Source organism: Anopheles stephensi, chromosome 2, assembly GCF_013141755.1.
Source record: "Anopheles stephensi strain Indian chromosome 2, UCI_ANSTEP_V1.0, whole genome shotgun sequence".
NCBI classification, from domain to species: Eukaryota; Metazoa; Arthropoda; class Insecta; order Diptera; family Culicidae; genus Anopheles; species Anopheles stephensi.
The window spans coordinates 68,760,405-68,783,475 of NC_050202.1; the positions used below are offsets into that span (position 1 = coordinate 68,760,405).

General features: G+C 45.0%; 2 protein-coding genes across 2 annotated transcripts in view; one reads left to right on the forward strand and one right to left on the reverse strand.

Moving 5' to 3' along the window:
- Window positions 1–401: 401 nt before the first annotated feature.
- Window positions 402–23,071, reverse strand: part of LOC118504507 (acetylcholine receptor subunit alpha-like 2) — a 38,011-nt gene continuing 15,341 nt past the window's right edge. The window contains exons 5-9 of the mRNA XM_036039037.1: window positions 6,417–6,576; window positions 5,510–5,913; window positions 4,718–4,899; window positions 3,759–3,960; window positions 402–2,308 (exon numbers count right to left, since the gene is read on the reverse strand). Coding sequence (XP_035894930.1) covers window positions 2,108–2,308; window positions 3,759–3,960; window positions 4,718–4,899; window positions 5,510–5,913; window positions 6,417–6,576 — 1,149 coding nt within the window. The 3' untranslated portion in view covers window positions 402–2,107. The remainder of the gene's footprint in view (window positions 2,309–3,758; window positions 3,961–4,717; window positions 4,900–5,509; window positions 5,914–6,416; window positions 6,577–23,071) is intronic.
- On the forward strand, window positions 13,643–15,956 carry LOC118504506 (cocaine esterase). The gene is made up of 3 exons (XM_036039036.1): window positions 13,643–14,830; window positions 14,899–15,526; window positions 15,591–15,956. The coding sequence occupies exons 1-3, from the start codon at window positions 13,705–13,707 to the stop codon at window positions 15,739–15,741; spliced, it is 1,905 nt and encodes a 634-aa protein (XP_035894929.1). The 5' UTR covers window positions 13,643–13,704; the 3' UTR covers window positions 15,742–15,956.

Consider the following 23,071-nt stretch of genomic DNA (forward strand, 5'->3'; position numbering starts at 1 on the left):
CACGGTTGCTCGTACCCTCACAGCCAGTTTCGTTGTCGAGTACCACTTTCTAGCAATCAAAGCACACGGTAAGGATGGAAATCGAGCAGGCGAGAGAGAGAGAGAGAAGGAGGACAAATGGCGAAGGCGTTAAATTTCTCTCTGTTACCTTTCCGAACTAGATCATTTGACACTTAACCTCTGTTTGCAAACGAGCACACGAGTGTGATAGTTGTGCGAGGATGGTTGGAAAATGCTCAACCATTTTGCACATCGTCATCATTCCTTGGGCCGGAAACGGGCCGGTTCAATCCAATCCAGTTGAAAAGTGCTCAAGAACATGTTGCTTTTTCGGCATCACAACAAACAAAAGAAGATAAAGAAAAAAACGGAAAAATATCACCAAAAGAGCATTACAGGTGTTGGGTTTGTAGGTGCGGATGTTGTGTGTAGTTTTTCTTTTATTCTTTCTCAGTATGTGTGCGTTCTTTATTGTTATTTACTCGTATATTCTTTGATGTTTTAATGGGCGTTTTTCTCCATTCCTGTTTGCATTACACACTATTGTAGCAAAAGAAAGAAAATTTCAAATTCACTACAAAACATTGTTCTCCCTAGCACTGATTTTATACGAGCGCAAAGTTGAGTGTGTGTGTGTTAGTTGTTCAATTTTGGGCTAGGTTAAAATGTATCCACGGTAGCCGCTAGATGCTCTTCACCTGTTTTATGATTTTATTCTTACGCTTGAGTACATCGGCAACTTCCCGCTGGATACTTTACTTCGTTTATTAACCCTGAAAATCAATTTCCATGCATCATTGACACTTTGTCATGGTGGCCATTGTTGATGAAGATATTTTTGTTTTCGCTTCTTCGTTAGGTGAATCGTTTGATACCTTCCTACCATCGCGTACGCCTGGTACGCTTCTTTCATCTCCGTGCAATTGTTAGTCCTTAGCTTACATTTAGTATCAATACTTTAGTTGAATGTATGTTAATCTTGTTTCCAATAATTGTAGTTGCTTTAGTTGACACACTGTTTATCGATTTTATATAAATCGTCTTGGCTTGGTTTTGTGGTTTTCTTTTTCGGTTTGAATTGCAGTGGTATAGAATGGGAGTGTGTTTGTTTCATTAGCCTTTTCTCCTAAACTTTGCAGGAGAGCGAGGCAGGAGTGATTCTTCGGAAGCAACTTTACGTGCCATTCCTTGCAAGAATGATTGGAAAGTCTACAAAGGGGCAAATAGAAAAATACAGTTCCATCTAGTTTCGGTTTTAAAGGTAATTGGAGGAGTTTCACGAAGATCACTCGTGGTGAGAGTCGTACGCTCATTACTAAATAAAAGATCGGTTGTTTTCGCACTCAACAGACTATCTATGTTTGATCACTAACCTTTTTAAAAACATATTAAAAAAATTATGCTAAAGTCAACGTGCCAAAACAAAGCTATCAAGCTGTGGTGAAGTCTTTTGCTTTCAAGAACAGAACAAAATATCTGGATATTGCTTTACTTGAATGGTGGATTGGTTCTTTCTATAGCTAGTCTGGTTTTTTTGAGTTTTTGCCTTAAATTTTGTCCACTTAAATAGAAAATTGGCTTACAAGTACAGTCTGTACTCGTCAATCAACACACGCACTAACCTATTGATTCCGTGTGGCTTAACGCACGCTGGTGCACCGCGTACTAGTCTACGTAAAACCTACTAAATGCCATCAATTGTGCGTAACTGCGCCCGAAAGCAGAGCCAAAGACGGGATAAAAACTGGCGCACTAAAATGCAACGACCGACTAAAATGACACCGAAAAAGTGACCAAACTAATGGTTACCACAAGCAGCGCCAGCGATGTCCGCTTGAGCTGTCCTGTAACCGCCCCTATCCTTGCCCTTGGCTTTTGTTGCTGATGGTTTTATGATGAGAACCGACCCGAGAGACGAAAAAGTTAGTACCCTTCGCGCATCGAAACAAAGAACTTGGTAGTGTGCCGTACTCGTGCCGGGCTCGGCATTTTTTTCTTTCGTGTGTTTGTTGAAGTTTAAAAAATTAAAATCAATCGCCTGTTAACCCACCCACGATGGTGTGACCATGGACCGTGCGGCCGCCTATGCCCCAGGGAAACGCAACCCTTAGGAGCGCGTATCCTTGACGGTAAGATTGAACAGCTTCTGGGCGATAATGGAGTACTCGATGTCAATCGGTTTGGTGTCATCGTAGAGCGATGGGGCCTCGCACAGGATCGCAAATGTGCCGAATAACGACGCTAGCGTGAATAACCATAAAAACAAACGATCCAAAACCATCGCCACAAAGCCCCAGTCTTGGTCTTCCTGCGTTGTTGGAGCCGTTTGTGCCGACGGTGCGTCGAGTGCCAGGGCATTATTAACACAAAGTTAAATAAGGGAAGCAACAGCAACAACCAAAAAAAAACCATCATCCCACCACCGAAAAGTAGTTAAGAAAGTTGTTTTGTAGCGACGCAAAAATTATTGTTATTATTTTTGGAGTGTGGTGTTGTTGCACGGCGGACGATAGAGTTGGTTCGTTGTAGGTGTAGCCCGGGATCGTTTTGTTTGCGGTTAAAAAGTTGTTTTATTTCCCGAGTTTGGTCAGTCGAACGGGCGTTTGTTGATTTGTATTATTTGTCCGGCGTTGTCCGGTTCGGTGCAGTGAAGACGTTGTGACGTTTTTTTTTCCAAATTTCAACAATTCGAATTCCACAAATTCCACAAACGCGAAGCATAGAACGAAAGATGCAGCGATGGAAAAGAAGAAGAAAAGAAAGCGTAGAAGAAAAACAATCATCATTAGCATCGGTTGTGGTATGCGGATCGGAAACGATTTTCCTTTCGATTTTTCCTCAGCGAATGGGGGATTTTTCCTGGTGGGTGTTCGAGGTGGCCCTGTAAGCGTCAAGGACCAGTTCGGGTTTCGGTAACGGCCAGTACAAAATTCAATGACACTAACGATGGTGGCGGTAAATGAATGGGTGGATATAAATTTTCCCGATAATGGACCCGAGAAAACCCCTCCGAAAGAATGTGTTTTTTTGGGGTGGGGGAATGCGGCAAAGAAAAAAGGGAGAGAGAACAATGTAAGAAGCAACAAACGTATCGAAACGCTGCCGTCTGTATCGAACGCGTATCGAACGGGTCCGAGTCCGGGTTCGGGATTAGTGTGAAAGGGCCTAATTCTTGAAGGGGGAAGCGTTTTTTCTTAAGCGACCTCGATCGCAGAAAAACGAACTTAACACACACACAAGCCACAAGGCACAAATGGGACATTTTAAGCAAAAAGGAAGCCTATGCCTTTGAAGTAAGTTCGGCACAGAATTTTGTTTGAAGGCAATTCGATTACGGGTAGCATTGTGTTTCTTTGTCTGTCCGGACTTGACTTGGTTTGGTTTGTCTCTGAGAGATTATTCGGCTTCTTTTGTGTGGTTACAATATGGTTTAGTTACTGGAACGCAAATGCTTTCTCGTATGTTTGCTTAGCATGAGGTGCAAAAAAACGAGGTGCATGAGGACACAAAAAATGGGGGTTTGGGTAGCTTGACATGACGTGTGTACACTGATTGAAATCAGCCATTTGTGGTTTTGGTGGTTGGTTGGATGTGTAACCGACACCACAAACCATAACCAATTTCCACTTATTTAATTTAACCATGCAAGTCGGGTGTTTGTGACCAGATTCTAACCAGCGACTGAGCAAACAAACTTTATCACATGTTTAAAAACACATCAGAACAAGAAAGTACAACTGTACCTTCTACATACATACCGCATTGAACTCGTCCTGCCGTTGCATGTGATGCTGTATGAACATCACATTGTGGATCGCTTTCTCCAGCTCGAACGGATACTTCTTACGCGTGCCCACATCGCTGAGTGACTCATCCAGGCCCGACATTACCGAGGGCAATCCGTTGTAGCCGCCCAGCCCGCTCAGTCCACCACCCAACGCACCAACTAATCCGCTGAACCTGAGGTGGAAGAAAAGGGAAGCACGCCAGAATGGCAGCCAGAGAACACGCTATAGCGATTGACTAATTAAAGGGCCACGAAACCGAAATCGTGGGCGTAGTATCGATTGAGCATTCGAGATCATAATCTTCAACGTCGGTATCGTTGGGGAGTTAAGTATTCGCACGTGAACGGTTCCCTCGCGGGATAAAGAGTAATTGCTTCGGGGTAGGATGTGGCGTGTTCTTTTGTGTAACGACGATACGATCCCACGGTCCACTTTGCACAATGGCACAGATACAGATATCTCGCTGCAAATGCTCGCAACCGTGCGTGGTTCGAAGAAGGATGGATGAAAATATTGCCAAGGATTAATTATCGGGTTAGTGGCAATCGTGTCGATAGCCGGATCGAGAACGAGTGAACATCTACATTTGTTAGCGAGTGGGGAGCTTTTTCTTGTATTTAGGCGCACACTGAGATGGAGAATAGCTCGGGGAGTTAGGTCTCTACATTGTTTCTATATTCCCACTCACATTAAAGTATAACAAAGCTTTCAGAGTGTAGTGCTTTTTTATAAAGAAAATATTTGAAACAATCTCTCATTTTGTCCCCGCAATGTGAAAACACTCACATGTCCACCAAGCATCCTAAGCTCCACTCTATTCGTTTTGTTTAATCCTTCGTAAGCTTTTTCGCGATAATCCGTGCTGCATTTCACTCAGCTGTAAACTTAACATCAGCTCCACCCGTGGCAGGGGTTTTAAACACACTTACCGATTAGTGGCTGTCGTCGAGTGTAGCCCGTTGCATCCACCTGGCCGTCCCTGCATGTGTCGTATCGAGTCCGGGCTGGAACCGCCGGAGTTGGGTTGCATTTGCGAGTGTGCGGCCAGCGCAGCACCGAACTTGCTTTTGCTGATTTTTATACCGTAGTTAATCTTATTTGCTGCCAGCTCCTGTTTAGTGAATGCGGAAACAGTATGGTAAAGACGACATTTATAGTTATGCTTAAGAGAACCGTCTTTAAAATAGGTGTAGAATTAATAAAATATAACATTAAGAACTGCGTTGTTTCAGAAATAGTGTTGATTAGCTCTTTGAAGCTTAGAAAATCTTCAGAATAAAGAAACTCTGAAGAACTTCTTAACTATTCAACGAGGAGAAAATCGATTGAATGGACTTGCTGAAGGCAGCTTCATGATGTAGCTAATAAACTCTTAATTAAAAGGCATTTTGTGTGGTTTTCCGAGAAAAAACTTCAAATAATCATGTTTACAGACAAATTGGTTCCAATATAGAAAAACCACTTCAAATTCAATCAATCTCTCTCTTAGTGTCGTTAATGAGCTGTCAAAGTACCCATTTACTAGGTGCCAAATGCAACACTTCTAGCAAGAAATTGTGAAGTAATAGTAAATCGATTCCAAACTTTGGCACTAAATCTCTTTCAAGCTAATAGCTTCCCGCACACAGGTTTAAAGGAAAAAGGTCCACGGTTTTTTCATCAGATGACCCAGCGAGAGGATATGTAATTACGTATGTAAACCGTCGTCTGGTAGGGCTCACCTTGAGTAAATCGTTCGGGACTCGCATCAGTAGCAGCTTGGGCAGGCGCAGTATGAAGAACTTCCGGACCCACGGTGCCATCTTGTGAGTGCTCGGCTTCCGGTAGTGTATGTTGAGGATAATGATGGTGATCACAACGCTCAGCCCGACCAGTATCATGGTGAAGAGCAGATACTTGCCGAGCAGCGGCAGGGCCAACGAGGTCGACGGGATGATTTCCGATATCAGCAGGAAGAACATGGTTTGCGATAGCAGGATGCTGATGCATAATGCAATTTTTTCACCCGAATCGGCCGGCAGATAGAACACCAGCACGGATAGGTACGAGATGCCGACACACGGTATGATCAGGTTCACCGTGTAGAACAGTGTCTTGCGTCGTAATGTGATGTTGAAGAAAATGTCTGTAAAAAAAAAAGGAAAGGTGGGGTGTCACGCGGGTTTGTGTTAGTGGGTGCATTTCAATAGGTTCCGCACCAGCATGGCCAGTCAATGGGCAGCATTTAAAGTGACACCGGGATGCACCAATGAATGGGGAGAGACCGTGAAAGAAGCGCACGTATGCGGCAATCGATGGTTATTGCTTGGCTCCAATGGCTCCCCGTGCTATCGGTGCAACGGAACGGACAAAAGCGATGGCGAAGCAGAATGTGAGGCTAAATGCGTCCGGTCGAGCGAGACGACAGTTTGATGAAGAAAATAGTAAAGGGAGGTTAAGGTGAACCGAATTACAGTGTACGGGTTGGTGTGGAGGACAAACCGGAAATACACACACACAGAAACACATACACGAACTGGACCGGGTGTTGAACGGTAGCTACCGGTACGGAATCTGGACACATTTCCTTTTTTTTGTTGCTGTCACAGTTGTTCGTCTTTTGTTCTGACAATGCATCGGCTCGCTTACCTGGGTAGGGTTCGGCACAGCACGGATAGTACTTCTCGTGGCGCTCGGCTGGCACGCCAAGAATGTCCCATTCCACGCTGGGATAGTACTCGCGTAAATCGATTCCAATCTTCACCATGTTGTCGCTGTTGTTCAGTTGATTTTTATGCTTCAGGTCAATCTGCGGCAAACAGAGACAAACAGAAGGTATGGTGCTTTAGCGCAAAACCCCGGAAGCATGAGCTCGGACAGGAGGTAACGGTGCAGATTTATATGTGTGCCTGACAGACGGAAGCAGTACGCGCTGGCTTTGAGGTGATGGGTGTGCTTGAACAATGCAATGACAATTTCAGTGCACTACCAATCACTTGATTGTACCGACAGGTAAAAGGATAACATAATGGATGGGAGACGTTGTATTGCTACTGAGAGCATAAGGGTGTGATGTGGTATTGTTGTGTGAGTGTGTGCACTAAATGTTGTAAATCTTTTACGTCCTTCTTTAGAATACTACAGCTTCCGTTGATGTAGAATGTTATAGAAATCTTTTGAGCGAATGATTGAAAATTATGCTGGTTGTCATTATGACTAATAATGAATGTAATTTAATGAAACCCCATTTCAATAACGTAATTGCCATCTGAATACTGTTAGTTTACCAGTTACTTGTTATAAAAGCAGGTTAGACGCTATGAAGTTTTCATAAAATTGATCTTGTCTTTTATATTTTATTAATCATCTTAAGATTGCAGAGTGACAATACGGCATCAGTCCGTCATCATTAATAAATAAATAAATAAGTTAAGATTGCTGAGTAATTAATATCCATTAAAAATTATGCTGATATTTTTTAACAGAATATTGATCGCACCTAGTGTTTTAAACATTTTTGTATATTTTTAATAGCAGTAAATTTTTTTTCGTTTATTTAGGACGGAGCTATCTCCAAGCTCATATTCATGGAACTGAATTTCTGTAGCTAGTGTCTTCAATAGCAAATATTGATGATAAACGTGAAACAGCCTCATGGCCTTTAAAGTTCTGAGATCTTGTGATGCTATAGGGAGGTCAGACCATCATTAATTTTTTCAAATAGTCATAAAACCCAAAGCCTGTTTGATTCACATTCTGCGTAGATGTGTTGTGTTTAATGTAGAAACTAAAGAACCTTTAACAATTTTTGGACGTATAAAACGCGGTATTCAGAAGATGACTTCTTTTAGATCGATAAAACAGGGTTCAACTTAGTAATTCAAGATTCAATAAGTAAAACAATTCCGGACTCATCTAACATAAACTAACTGAACAAATTCATTACATCAATGTCAAGAGCGGATTGAATATTACAGTAAATCCATTATTTATCTATCACCGAAACATTTCAGCAGCCACGGCAGCCGCATTGAAGAACAAGATTCCACTTCCGTTAAGTAGTTTCTGCCTGTGACGTAGCGCTACTTATCCGGTGCACGAGTGTAACGAAAACAAATACACGCTAGATGCAAAGTAAATACGTACGCCGCAGTGCAAGTGCATCCTCACTGCGCCAACAACGATGTGGTGCAATTTACTGCACCACCGGGCTGATTGCCCCAGTTTGCCAAATACGCGATGTACCTCAAGTTTCCCTTCGATGACATAAGATAAACATTCGTGCGCAAACGATTGCACTCAATCAACTGTCAATGTGGCCGCACGTTAGCGAAGGTTAGTGAGTAGCATTAACCTTCATCTCCTTCAGATTCTGATCGAATCAATAAACGTCGGCCCGGGAGACTTCATCGATGCCCACCGAGGGGGTCTGGATGGGTGAAATGGGTGAAAGCAATCACTACCAGCACACCACACCGGGAGGTGATTGATCGATGAAAAACTAACCGTAGCGACCGTGGCACGTGGTTCCTATCGCTTTTTCTTAACACTCGGGGCAGGGAGAGATTGTGCCATCCTGGACAGTCTCCGCTTCGTGTGTGTGTGTGTGTGTTGCTCAAGAAAGCTGCCACTTTCTTCTATTTTCCGTTTTCAGGCGCCCACTTTACGCTCGTCAAGAGCTGATGACTGTTGGGCAGGGCGTGCTCATCGAGTCAAAGTCCCGTCTCGAAAGGATCATCCAAAAGGGATATCTTGAGCTGCAATTTATTTTATCTACACTCACTTGGCCACTCACCGTCTCATCCCGCCCTACCACCATCCATCTTTGTGTCTGTGTGTGTGTGTGTGTGTGTGTGTGTGTGTCTCTGTAGTGTTTCGGTATTGCCATTTGCCACCTTCGGATCGTGTACAGTTAGCTTCGAATTTATATTCAATTTACCGAGTGTCGTAAATTTTTATGTTCCATTTCATCTTCACTTTTATTTGTTTTACACGGTTCAATCTGTGAGGCTTCGGCATGGGGTGACCCGAAGAGTAGCGCTAACAAACAAAAAAAAAAAAAGAGAAGGCCGAAAAACTGCGCCCAACTACGGTTTCAATCTCCGCTCCGGGAAAGCGGAACGGAAGCATTGGGAAATGGGTCTTTCGCCGCTTCCTGTCTCGGCGCCCTACCAAAGAGAAAGGCAAAATATACACACACCCAGACACAAAGAAAGCTTGGCGGGGCTGAAAATGCCACGCAATCGGCGACGGGAAGCTTGGTTAGGCTGCGAATAAACGCAACATAAAGAAATCGAAACGACCCGAGGACGACAGAAAGGACAGGACCGGTCTGTGTGTGTGTGTGTGTGCCATATCTTTTGGCCATAAGTTGTTGGGTCCTAGAAAGGGGGTGTCCATTCTTTAACTGACTGTCGGGATGCCCGGCCCCGAAACCCGAACACCGGATTCTGAGAAGCTTGCACAGGGAATCGGCATCCACTTTTAAAAGGAAATAAAATGATGCACAGCCGAAAAGCTTTTTTCCCTGAAATCGGGTGGCGCAAAGAAGCATTCCGGTAAGGAATTTGGGATCGTTCTTCCCGGTTCGCTTCAGTTCGTTCCTAATAACTCTTGAAAGTGGCACACACACACACACACACACACACACAGAAACACACTCTAGTTCACACTAAACACTTTTACAGTGTAGCAGTGTTTTAGACCCTTTCGGTCTAAAAAAGCGATACTGTCCGAGGTAGGGCGTGTGTTATCCTTTTCCCCGATTTTTTTTTCGATGACTTTGAGGCCACATTACTTGGTTTTTAAGGGATGAAAGACATCGTGTTGGTTTTTTATTCTTTCTTATTTTTCCGCTTCTCATTTACCCACTCACACACACGCACTCCATCAATCCCTTTGAGACCCGGAGCGCATACGAAGGGATAAAATAGCAAGAAGGACCAAAGAAAGAAAGCACAGGAAAAATCTTCGGAATGAAGTAAAAAATGGAGAGGTCTCCTTTTTTGGCTCTCACTACCTTTCCACGCATGTTTTCCTTTCCGGCAAAGGATTGTGAAATTATGCGTGCCGAAGTTTTTTTTGGGGAGGGCAACGGCTCCCAACCTTACGGGTGGAAATTCTTGAAGCGCAAGGGTCATTCTTATCGTCAAGTTGTCAATGATGCATCCGTATTTTTATATGTATACAACAAGCCGGAGGGCATGTTTATGTTGATGAGCGCAGGTTTTTTTTTGGGCTAACCCACGTTCTTCTGTTATGTTTGGCTGTCACCATCAAACACCTCGCCTGTAACACCATTTTCCTGTATCATTTTTCAATTCGTTATCTCATCCGAAACACGATTTCGGGGTGTGTGTGCTGGTTGATGGATTGGTGGATGGATGGTTTTATCACTTTTAAGCCGTACAGATTATGGGGCTTTGTGGGAATATATTTGACCGTCACGGATTTCGGTTGTTGTAGTGTTTTATGTTGAAAACCCGATTTATTTATCTTGTGTTGATAGAAAGAAGGGACAATTTTCCGTTTTTTTTTCGACTAGAGTCACTTTTTCTTTCCCATTGTATCATTAATATTGTTTTGTGGTGAATTTTATTTATCTGTACAGCTGCCAGCAAACGGGCCGGTGGCTGGCGATTGATACGAATGATGTTGACATGTTTTTCGCTCCGCTACTGGTTGATCGAGTTTTGGCTTGTTGATACAGGGATGCTGGTCGAAATTCGCCACCAGCTAGTATTATTGAAAGATTCGAATGGGATTGTTTTGTTGAGGGGTTGTATTGATACGATACTGGGAACTTGTTTAACAATATGCTCTGGAGTGCGTCTCATATGAATCTGGAGTACGATGTGATTTGTTTACATGAAAAAAACACACACACATACACAAAAGGCGAGCATGCCAAAAATCTGGTACCGTGTGCCGATAAGCTGCGCGATCCGTTCGTATGTCTGTTAGTGCGATCGTTCGTGCTGACAAATGATTGCTGGAGGTGGAGACCCTTTTTCAGCGTATGCCTGACAACGGTATGGCAGCATATCTACTCCTCCTTGCCCTCGAACTCCAATGGTTACCTACATCCTCGAGACGTTTAAGATGCTGCCGACACCTTCCTTTCCTGTTTTGGCAGCCAACTCTGACGGGGAGCCATAAATGTATATTGTGTTCGTACCGTATGTTTCCCATCCGAATGGCATAACTTTCCTGCCACTGCTTGATAGGGCGGGAATGGGAGTGGGGGAGTATGGTGGAACACCTGCCCGCACCGTTCCGCACACCTCCGAACTGACCTTTGGCATTCCGCAGCGTGTCCTGCCAATCTCTGGACTTTTCGCACCGAATGGGAACCAATTTCCATGCATACAAATATGAAATTATGAAAATCGCCACCATCGCAGCCCCTTCCGGTGGGTTCCGTTTGCGGGAGGGAGCATTTTACGGGGAGCAGACAAGGCTTGTCGGAGGAATTCGAGCATTCGAAATGAGGCCGCATTCCGAACGGAGCGGAGCGTTAGCGTGCAGCATTACACAATTTCGGCTGGTTGCCCTTGACGGAGGGATCCGGAAATCATAAAGTTTCATGAATATGAAACGGCGCCTTTATCTTAGTGGATGCTGCCACCGCCGCTTATCGCACCTACCATCGGACGAACGCATTCGCCAGGCATCGCAGCCCACGGCCCCACGGTGGAATGTTGGCCGAAGCGATAGCCATTGAAGTTATGTTGTTTCTCGAGCGTCGTGCGACCGATAAGGCTGCATGTGTCAACACACATGGTGCGACGACCGGGAACTTTTAGAGAAAGGCACAATCTGGTGTGGCCGGGTGGTTACGGGGAGAGGGGGTAAGGGAAGGTTCAGGCGGGCGATAACATTCTCTGCACGCGGGCCGCCCGATTTCGATTCGCATTCTACAAATCATGACAAATCGAGGGGTGTTGGACCGATTCCCCGGAGTGGCATTCGTGAAGCCACCGACGTGCCGAGAACCGCGCGTACCTCGGCTGGACCAGAAGTACTCAGCTGGCAAATTGGATTTGGAATGATTTCCAATAATCCATGCGATCGGCTGTTGCGACATTCCGGGCGGGGTTGTCGTTTCCCCGGTAGAAAACCGCCCAAGACACCGTGGAAAGTTCTGACTTTGGGAAATGTGGTACGATCCTTTATAGGAGGTTTGCCTTGGGATGAATTATTAACACGCCTCAAGACAGGCCTTGAAAGTTTGAACGAGTGCTGATCGATATAGCGGAATTTGGCAAGAGCATCCTCTGGTCTGTTTTTGAAAATAGAATATCGTAAAATTTGATTTAAAAAAACACACTCACACATTACTAATACAAAGAAAAATTGGGTTTTCTGATCCGGTTTCATCGTGTTGCTAGAAAATGGCTTATGCTTCTCGAATAATTAGAGAATGAGAGAGTCTCAAACATTGAGAAGGTTTATTATATTTTGTATCTGCTGTTCCAATCTATATGGACGAAGCGTTTACTGATGCGGCAATATAAGATTGGCTGGCATTGGCAATCCTTTTAATTTCGCTTTACATCTGATAGTTTCGATAGATAGATGGTGGTCTGTTTTATTTATGTCCCTTCTAATTCCGTATTTATTGTGCTATCTGATTACACCATAAATTGCTACCCAGCACGAGTGAGCTGCTTAACGAGTGCAATACTCGGCCCGCTTATCTTCGTCTGGTTTTTGCGAAATTCTGCTGCTGTCGAGTCCGGTTTCTTTAGTGACCCGTTCCGAGATTACCGCCCAGCAGCAAAATGTTCCACAATAAAACTGCCCAAACTGTAGCGGAAGTTGGGCCGTCTGTCCCTTTCCCCAAACCCAACATGTGAGGACAGCACAACACGAAGGTTTCAATAATAGCAATAAAAACAAAGCAACTATGTCCCTAACGTATGGTGCAAACAATCTTGTCCGTGTATCGTGATAAACCGGAATCTGGAGCGACGCTCGCGCTGTTCGTCGCAAGGTCTTTGACGTAGCATAGCGACGCTCGATGCTCGGCTCGATACGAGCCAAGCCCTGTCTGGTCCAGGGAATTGGGTAATAAAAGTTGACCGAAGAAGCGGCAAAGACTCGTAAAAAAAACTTACACCAAGTTGGGCCGAACGCCGAAGTCAATGTTACGAACCTATCCGCTGAAGGCTAGAGGGCGAGCTGTGGATAGTTGCAGGCGATTTGTTCATAGTTGGCTGTCTGGTTTTTGCGGCAGATACGAACAAGACTTAAATGGCAAGGTAAATAAAACAAGACTGCTTGAACGTTTATCCGAATAGTTGAGTGTAATTATTTATTACGTCCAGTCTATGTTTTGCATATTGGATAGTGGTGCAATTACAGCTATTTAGAGAAGTTTTGGTTGAGATACGTACGATCGGAATACGATCAATAGACTTTGAGGCAAAAGTTTGAGATTGAGGGCGTTGAATGATTTTTAAGTCGAAATCAGTGTAGAGTCAGAGAGGTTCTGGTTGTTTTTGGACACTTTCACTGGCGAGCATTCTCTTCAGATTCGTTTATCGCAACATTGTTCAGGCTGTACCCTTGTGAGTGGAAACGATCATGTTAAAATAAGTCGGACGTAAAGATATTTGCAACAGAGTACAGTGGAGACATACATAATAGTTACCCAAGTTGACGCGTTTTAAATTATAATTGAGCGTACTGAAATTTACTTTCAAAATAATTAATAACTGAATAATAAACTGAAAACAAGCAGTCAACTAGCCAAACTATCTTCGAAGTAAGATTTAATTTTTGCATATTATATTCGAAAGCCAAGGGAACTTTTTGTTTCGCCCTCCAGCTGCCATACTATGCAGGATCGCATACTGATAAACGAAGAAATAGCTACGCTTCAGCTACGATCGCTAGTAGCATTTTAGGTTGGGCCACGGAGTCAAGCATCAGAATGGCGTGGAAGAAGGTTCTAGCGACTTTAAGTATTGGATTTTGTGCTTCACTTCTGTTTGGTGTGCTGGTAGTACCTTGTGAAGGAATCGTTGGTGGAATACGATCAGCCACACCTCCGCTCGATGATCCGGTAGTGTTTGTGCGAGCTGGTGGTCGGGCAGCTCGTATCGAGGGCCTGCGTAACCGCAATTCAGGACTCTACTCGTTCCTAGGCATTCACTATGCGGAATCTCCTACCGGACAGAATCGTTTCGCACGGCCTCAGTATCGTCATCTCAGTGGAGACATCAATGCAACTCAGCACGGACCACCCTGTCCCCAGCCGAAATCGGACAATCCGTACCGCGTGATCGGCCACGAGGATTGTCTGCTGCTTAACATTTTCACCCCACAGATGCCGGACGAAACGACGGGATTGCCGGTGGTGGTGTGGATTCATGGTGGAGGTTATCGGTACGGGTCGGCCTCTCAGTACGGTGCCGAACCGCTCACCGCAAACGGCGTGATCTTTGTCCCGATCCAGTATCGGCTCGGATCGTTCGGTATGGTCGGGGATGGAAGTCGTGATTTGTCCGGTAACTTGGCCCTGCTCGATATGGCGACGGCTGTTCGATGGGTGAAGGATTATATCGGATGGTTTGGCGGAGATCCGGCTCAGATCAAGCTGATCGGTCATGGATCGGGTGCATCGGCTGCGATGGTGCTTGCCTCGGCCACTATGGCGCGAAGCTCTATCACCGGTGTGGTTGCGATGTCCGGTTCGTCCGTGCAACCGAATGCGTACGAACGGGAACCTCAGGTTGCGTACCAAGAAGCTACCATGCGCCATCGCTGTGGGGCTGGAAATGAAACCGAAGTGGTGAAGTGTCTGCGCACCAAGACAACCGAGGAGATTGTGCTGATGGATTCGGAACTGCAGGCAGAGCGGTTTAGTGGTGAAAAACTTGTGAATGGTGTTACGCCACAGGCTGGCCTTAATCCTGTCATCGAGGAGAAAGATGATGGACGGGGGCTGTTGGGATTGCTGACGGACAAACCGGAGGCATCGCTGCTGGCCGGAGACTTCCCTAAAATCCCGCTGCTGATCGGTGTGACAAAAGACGAAACAGCTAACGCGATCGACGGTAAGTTTTGGAACTGATCAATGTTCATCAATGGACCACAGTGGCTTCACAATTTGTCGCTTTTTTAGTGAAAGAGATCCAGTCCACATTTAAAGGAGCTACAAATTTCCTCAAAAAAACAAGCTCGTTGGTTGGGTTGGACGGGTTCCTGAATGTGGAGAAGCAGGTACAAGCGTTAGATAGCGTCGGGGGCGTACTGAAACTGGACAAGTATCTCGAAATCCCAAGCAACTGGGATGTAACACAGGTGTTGGGCAAACTCGTGGAAGCAACGACCGATGCCGTGTTCAATCTGCCCGCCGTTGTGTCTGCCCAGGCGTGGAGCAAAAGCTCGAAAGCGTTCATGTACAGCTTCGAGCACCGGTCGGACAACACGAGAGGGCGTGACTTCCTGACCGGTTTGCCAATCGTGGCCAAGGCAGGGAAGAACGGTGCGGACGAGCGGCTGGTGGCGCACGGTGATGAATTGGGCCTGCTGTTCGATACGCACGACGTGTTCGGAAATCCCATCCAATCGGCGTCCGTCAAGTCAGCGAAGGACATTAACGCGCGGAAGTCATTTGCTTCGTTTATAGCCAAGTTTGCGTACCTCAACATGACCAGCATGCATCAGGACAATGTTTTCAAGAGCTTCTCCAGCAAGGGAACACCGTTCGTGAAGGTCGGCGAAAAGATTGCGGTGGATAATGACTTCAGGTGAGGGCAAGAATCGGGGACGGGTTGGTGCTGGCGATACTAAATGGCCCATACATGATTACAGATTCTGTCAACTGTCCATCTGGGGGGCACAGCTGGAAGCGCTGAAATCACTTTCCTGCTCGTTCCTGGGCGAAGGGCTTGGCTCCGTCAGCAAAGTGGTCGGCAATGTAGTGCCCATTAACAAAGTGTCCGGATTACTGTTCGGTGGATAGTCGTTGCGAGAGTGGCACAGAGTGCCACGCAAAACACAAGATAGTGACCCGGTTTTATGATGTACATCTTTTAAGACGCCCGAATGAGTGGAATAAGTTTCCCCAATCCTCGAGTCCGACTTTATGCTTATCCAACGCTACCGTGCTTCTACCCGTTTCCGATGGTGAACGGACTGGCCATAATAAAGTGTACTTGTGTGGTACATAAAACTGCAGTTTTAGCGCGAATGTTGTAATAAAAATTCACAATAATTTATTAACGCTGATAAATGAAGCGATTGTGGCAAAGCTCATCCACGCTAGGAAGTTCCGAGGTTTCTTACGGTGGTCGGAGTCGGAGCAGAAGTTTACTGTTGTTTTATGTCGATCCTAACCCGTTTCACCTTCACCGTACAGGCCCGTTCGGCCTGCCCACTTCCTGCACCGGGAAAATGAAAGTTTTCCCTTAGTTTTATGCCAGGACCGTACGGTAAAGTACGTTTCATTTGATTAACAGTGTAGTAATATGGACCGACCGACGCAGCTCAGCCCCTCGTGCAAAGTGTTCGGATAGTGTCGGTGGATGCTTTCGAACATGAAACCATTCGAGACATTCAAATCGCTTTATGGGGAGAACAGTTTACTTTACTGAGGAGCATTTGGAGGGTGTGGAGGGTAAAAAAGAATAATTTTCCCCAATTTTCCACCCTTGGCTGGGGTGTATGCATCACTTTTATTGCATTAATATTAGAACAGTTTTGGCATGGAGCGAAATTCAATTTAAGTGTGTATCAGGCCGATATCGTCCGTTTCTTGGGCGGCGGCGTTTTTGTTGTGTAGTTCAATAAAAGTTCAATATACCTAATGTGATACCATTTGCATATTGCATGCTAGCACGTTTGCCTGAAGATTGTACTGTGTGCAACCTTTCTTGGCTGTTGAACGATACCAACATCTTGTACTGTCGGCATTTCGCCTGAATGGGCCTTCAGAGACTTTGAGAAAGTTTCCAAGCTTGATGCACCAATGCACAAACTCCTGCTGGGAAGTCAGGAGACAAAGCAATGGTTGGCTCCGGTTCGTTCTTTTCCGTGAGACACCAATATTGTAACAATGGTCGGCGAAACGGGCTTCTTGGCCGTTCCTCGTGGACATACCGACAGGGAGGGCTAGCGTTCTCTGGGGAACGATATGGGGCGCTCCAACAGTGAATTGAATTACACGGGCAGATGCAATTTAATGATAACACGAAAGCATAAATAATGCTGCCGCCACTACTCGACAGCAAGAAACCATAAAGAAAGCTGTCTGTGAGGAGCTGAAGCGAAAGAACTCTTGTAAGGGCGCAAAGACCGAGCGGGCTTGCTTGTAGATTTTTGTTCCACGCTTCCTAACCGGAAATGGACCATTGGTGAAGGAAACCATGCAGAAGCAGTGAACGTTTTTGGTGTTGTACGTTACAGTGTGCTTTCTTCTGGATGTTGTTTTAACAGAGAACGGACCCCAAAAGATGCGTTCTACTTATTGGTTTGGATATTGGGTGAACTTTGGACAGTACCGGTAGCTTTCGGGAGTTCAACTCGCGAAGTCTTTTGCATTACGAAAGTAAACGTAAGCAAGCACAACACTTGCTTCAGAGATATTGTTTTGCGTTTTTGTTTGTAGGGAAGTGTTTTGTCCACCATACTTTTCGCGAATGGTTGTAAATTAAATCTTTTCTCTTATTGCAGAATGGTCCAGAGTTGCGATGGACTTCGCTGCTAATTCGGGTAGCAAAGCGAAACACCGAGAAACAAATCAAATGAGATAAGAACGAAGAGAACACGGGAAAATGAAACATACGCCCAAAAACATGCCGACCGGCAAGATGGGACACGATAAGGCCGCTGGGGCCGTATGGGGCCCTTGAAATATGCCCAAAGCTCCACGAGAATGCTCAGTTGGTCGGAAAGCGGATCATCAGATATGCGCGATAAATGGCCGCGAGTACTTAACTCCGGTGCAGGCAGAAGGAGATCATGTGAAGGACATACTTTGCACCACAACCATAAGGCTGTTAAAAACAAACGTGAGTTGTCGAGCAAAAACCTCTGCCACTATCCACCGCTCGGAGTGGATCGGAGCGGAATGGCCCCGCTGCGGTAGCAAATTACAACACCATCATCAACTTTTTACTTATCACACTGTAAGTTGGCGGCACAACAACAGCAAAAAAAGAAAACTCTAGATCCGCTTTTTAAGCACCAAATACAAACATGGGGCGGAAACTAATGTGCCGCAAAGAAACTTATTAAATTATGACGATGAAGCTTTTCCGATAAGCGAAACGCGTGGGCCTGACTTTTGCTTCGGGCAGTAGCAGCGGCCGGATGCAAGATAGCGCAAATACAAACAAACAATACACCAAAAAACGAGGAGAAAAATAATACACCGAAACTCTGCGCCGAAGTTATTCTGCTGTTCCGGTTCGGTGCTAATTTGAAGCATTGATCCTCACCGCACGCTGCGTAACTTTGTGATAGGCATTGTGTAATGGCGGCAGCGTACAGATTTACCGGACCGTAGCACCGTGGAAGTCGTTTTGGAGGGCGGTGTTTTGATAATGGCGCCATCATGGTACGATTGGTCATGATAAACAAATAATTAACTCACGAGTGAAGGATTTAAGGCAATCTGGTAGGGGGGCCTTCAATACGATATTTGTTTAACTTTTATGAAGAACGACCTGGCTTAAAACTATATAACAAAAATTAATACAATTCGCTATGGTTTGGAGACATTTGCTTTTCTAAACCGTGAAAGGGCTTCTGAGTTCAAGTTGGTGATCATACATATGTCCAGATGTATTTTTATTTTGTTTAGCCGCGTTCGAGAGGAAGATGCTCAGAAGGATTTTTAGCCCCAAATATGTGGAAGGACAATGGTCACGTCATGAGAATGACACCGGACGACCCAGCCCGTAAAGGCCGTCCACACGGACAGAGGAGGCGTGGTAGGCCCAAATTGAGATGGAGTGATGGCGTTGATGCGTCCGCCAGAAAGGCCGGGATAACGGATTGGCAGACGACGGCGCTAAACAGTGAGCGGTATTGAGGATTGTTGCAGCAGGCCAAGACCGCAAAGCGGTTGTAGCGCCTGATAAGTAGTAGACTTGTCGATATCGCATAGTAGGATCAGTCAGTCCACGCTACGGGGAACGGCCCAGATCAGATTTGAACCTCGGTCCGTGTGAAGACTGGCGCCGCTGTCACATCTACCCCCGGGCCGCCCCCAGAATGGACATTATTTGCCATGAATAATATATAATGCACAAGAGTACAGTTATTTCTCGTAAAATATATTACATCGTTTAATATTCTTATAGAAGAAATACTCTTCAAAGATATTGTCAGTACTGTAGTTGAGATAGGGGAATAATAAGAAAAAAGAAGCTAGATTATTCTGACTCAGAACTAGTGCTAACTGACCCGTATAATGAAGTCAAAGAAGCCAGATTCGGTAGAACAAGACCACTTGAGGCTGTAGAGCTAGAGAAGATGATCTTTGAAGAATTGAAAACAATTGAAAGGATCATTAAGATGACGATCCGTGTTATATCCATGTAATGCTGTTGCATAATTCCAATCACATTCGAGATTTTTACAAAAGGTTTTCACTTTTAGGAAGAATATGGAGAGTAGTTACTTTTATTAGTGCCACAAGAGTAATATTAACTTGACTGAATTGCTATACTTATTCAACTCCTATACCATAACAGCCTTCGGCTTCTAATTCCTTGGCGCTACAATCTCGGAAGGGATTTTGACTCCCATTTCTGGCATTCTTAATTAAAATTAAAAAACTTAATTTTATCCGTAGCGTACGGGAAGACGTTTAGAATGGGATTAGAACCCGGGTCCTGCCGTGTGAAGATTGACGCAGGGAGGCTACAGGACCATCTCCTGTTCGGTGTTCAAGTCTGTTTAGGTCTATCTGGATGAGTAAGAGGTCTAGAGAATGTGTAAAATATCTCATTACCATTGGTTTAATTGGGGGGCGTCCGCTAAAAAGGCTGATTTATTGGCAGGCATCGTGGCTCAACCGTTTAAGTTGAGAATGAATAAATAAAAAAAAATCAAGTATGGATTTATACAAATTTTTCGAAGTTTTTGACATAGAGAACTTTGCATAAAATATCGCAATATTATAATATTCATTCGTTTGTGAAGAAATAAAATAAAATTAAGCATAATTGTCATTTTTCAATTATAAAACAGTCTAGCATACAAAACAACCGTCCTTTTCCATCGTACCCCACCGTATTACAACCGCCTCCGGGCGGTTTGGTGAAGCAAAAAGGAAAACGCGGCACGTGAATTGATTTACATTTCACCAGGAATTATGTTTTATATCCCCTGCCTTGCAGCGCAATTGATTCAAATCTGCACGGTAAATAAAAAGAGAAGAAGGTTTTCCCCATCCATTAGGGGGGAGGGAAAAATGGTACCCCGATGGTACCGCTACCGGTTATATGCTAATGGTGCGGTACGGTGCGCCATTTATTCGCGAAACCCATCAACCGCTACCAGTCGAAACCGATCGGATGGGAAAAGGTGCGCTTGGGTGAGCTTTATGCGCGGACCGTTTGCATGAGCTTAGGTCGAGAGAACACTTGCGCTGTGTGTGTGCGTATTTTTTTTTTCTCGTTCACTGCATTCGATGATACATTTTCACTCCGTTCCGGCAGCATTTTATTGCTATTCCCGGCGCGGGATAAGTGATACAAGCGCACACAAAAAACGGGGAGAAAAAAGAAATACATAAAACAAGTACCTCAAGATGCTCAGTGAAAAATATAAGGGCAAAAAATGTGACTTAAGCTTGGCAAGAAAGTGGTAAAATAGAACGAAAAGCGAAGCAAACCACTTGGACGAAGGGCGTCAACGGTGCTGGGGTACCCACTTTCCCGCCATTCCCCCAATCGCCGACCTGGAGAGCACCCGGGAGGTGAAGTTTCGCCAGCAATAGACTTCAAGCAGGGAGCATTTTGCAGGCGTCGCTTGGTTTCTCGATGGAAATGCTTTTTTATCGTCTAGCATCGTTTTACGATTCGTTTTTTATGAGGTTCCATCCTTGCACTGTGCAGGCTCAACGCAGTGACACCGGACAGTGGCGGAAAGCGACCGTGAGATGGAATGGTATAAACGGAAGAAGTATAAAAATCATATTTTCGTCAATTTGTCTCATTCGCCACCGTGTAACCATCGTGATGGCTAACGTCTTTGGCTGTCTTTGTTGAGCGTAGCTGTCTCATGCCTTTTCATCGAGCAGCTGAGTGTGCAAAAAAAAAGGGTGCTGAACTGTATTTTTTTGGCTTCATTTTTGCAAGTTGGAATGCAATGGCTTTTTGCTCAGGTGACTGGTCAATTTTGACGTTCACACTTGACAGGGTATTTGTTTCCTTTTTTTTCGTTGAAAATAGTCCGCCCCTTAATTGGCCGGCTGATGGTGCAATGGTAATGAAATTGGGTCCACTTCCATCAGCAGTTGAAAGGGAATATCACTGGAGGGAGCTGTTGGTATTGATATGAGAAAAAAGCCGTATAAGGTGTTTTAAAATTATTTAATTTTTTTAACACAATAAAAATTCTGAAGAAGAATTGAGAATATGCTACTTATTAATATTATCAACATTAAGTGAGGAAAACATACACTAACATTCTCAAACAGTCCTTGAAGTAATTGTCTTTGATACCCAAGTTATAAAGCCATTTGTAGAGAACAGCTCATTGTCATCAAGTAAGTAATCTCAGAGTAAAGGAAATTTGTCAAACTACCACCAGCTATTTCGACCTGATGAAGGCTGAGTTTAAATATTCAAATCATATTGCGTCAGAACTAAAGGCTTGACGTACAATGTGGAAACCGTCTAAGTATAATGACTATGAAGACTTTATAGAACAGTGTATGGTTTATTTTAATACCTTATTGCGTTGTAAGTTCACACTTATTTAAAAAAAGAAACCTTTATCAATAATTGTACCATTTGTCACAACTGTCAAAGTTACACAAAGCTCAATCGATAAACGTCTCACGCCTTTCAGGCACGCTGAGCTCCACATTCACGCTAGCTGCTTTGGAGGACATATTTTGACAACGGCAATCCATATGAATATGCTTCAAAGCAAAACAAACTTTGACAGTCACAATTCACATACAACTAGCAGCAGCAGTGCACGGGCTGCCGGCAGGCCACCGTTTGCCTATGTACACACAACAAATTATGCTTGTTTGTGTAGCACAGTTGAGCACGCGAATCAAATCAACGCGCACCAGTTCTTGCACAATGCCCTCATTTGTCACCCGTTTGTGTGTACGTCAAAAGCCTTTTAACCTTTCGTGCCTGGACACGGGGAAGGAAGAAAGGAGAGGAATGTAGCTCCACCGGAAAAGCCAAGGTTGTTGGACGTGTTGTTTTGATGCCAGCAACAGCAAAATACACAGAAGCGCCACGAGCGTAAAGTAGGCGCAAGGATGAAGCGCGCAGCACGAGAAGCCGCTAAGGGGTGCGGTTAAGATCTGCGACGGCGGACGTTTCGGAGAAAAATTGAACGGTTACGGTGATGAAATGGGAAATGGCAAATATTTTCATTGCTACGCCACAAAAACCTCTGCGCGAAGACTCTAACTACCGGTGTACGCACATCACCCACGGGTAAGGCTGGTTGTGCCAAGCGATGCTGCCACCCTAGTGCTTTTAACTTGGAAATCGTCCACTTTCCAATGGTTTCAAACCATTCCCCAAACCTAAGGCGTCACCCCGCACCGTCGTGGTTAATGGTGACGTTCGGGCAGAACCGCAAGGCCCTTCTGCTGGTACAAATCGATCGCTCGTTCATCGCAATCATTTCACCAATCAATTCAACCATTCACCGAGGCTTCGGTAACTCGTTTCGACGGAGGGGGAAAATTTGTCTTGCCACTGCCCCCCCCCCCCGCCCTATCCTCTCCCAAACTCCTATAGGGAGTGTTGTTGGATCGGTCGACTGATGTAGAAAATTAACTGCCAACAAGCAGCTCGCGCATATTCGCGCGGGCGCGAGTGAGATCAACTTTTTCCGTTCCATTTCGCTACAGTGCGATGATTGTTTGACAAAATAAGAAGTTTATTTTTTGCTTTTAGCGCCGTTATTAATTTTCCATCGTACGCTTGCCGCGTTCCGGTCGTCACTGGAAGAAACGCTCGGGAGGGCTAGCGATCCGTGCCGGAGCGCGAAGGAATGACCGACCGCGAGAACACCAAAATGGATACGGCTGAGCGGCAACGAATGGTGGTCGATGGGAATGTGCGTGTGTGCGAGATGGAAATCGA

Bases quoted from the DNA above. Each gene is read 5' to 3' on its own strand.
- LOC118504506 (XM_036039036.1), top strand. From the start codon at position 13,705: ATGGCGTGGAAGAAGGTTCTAGCGACTTTAAGTATTGGATTTTGTGCT. The intron at 14,831-14,898 runs GTAAGTTTTGGA...TCGCTTTTTTAG, and splicing joins AACAGCTAACGCGATCGACG to TGAAAGAGATCCAGTCCACA. The intron at 15,527-15,590 runs GTGAGGGCAAGA...ACATGATTACAG, and splicing joins GCGGTGGATAATGACTTCAG to ATTCTGTCAACTGTCCATCT.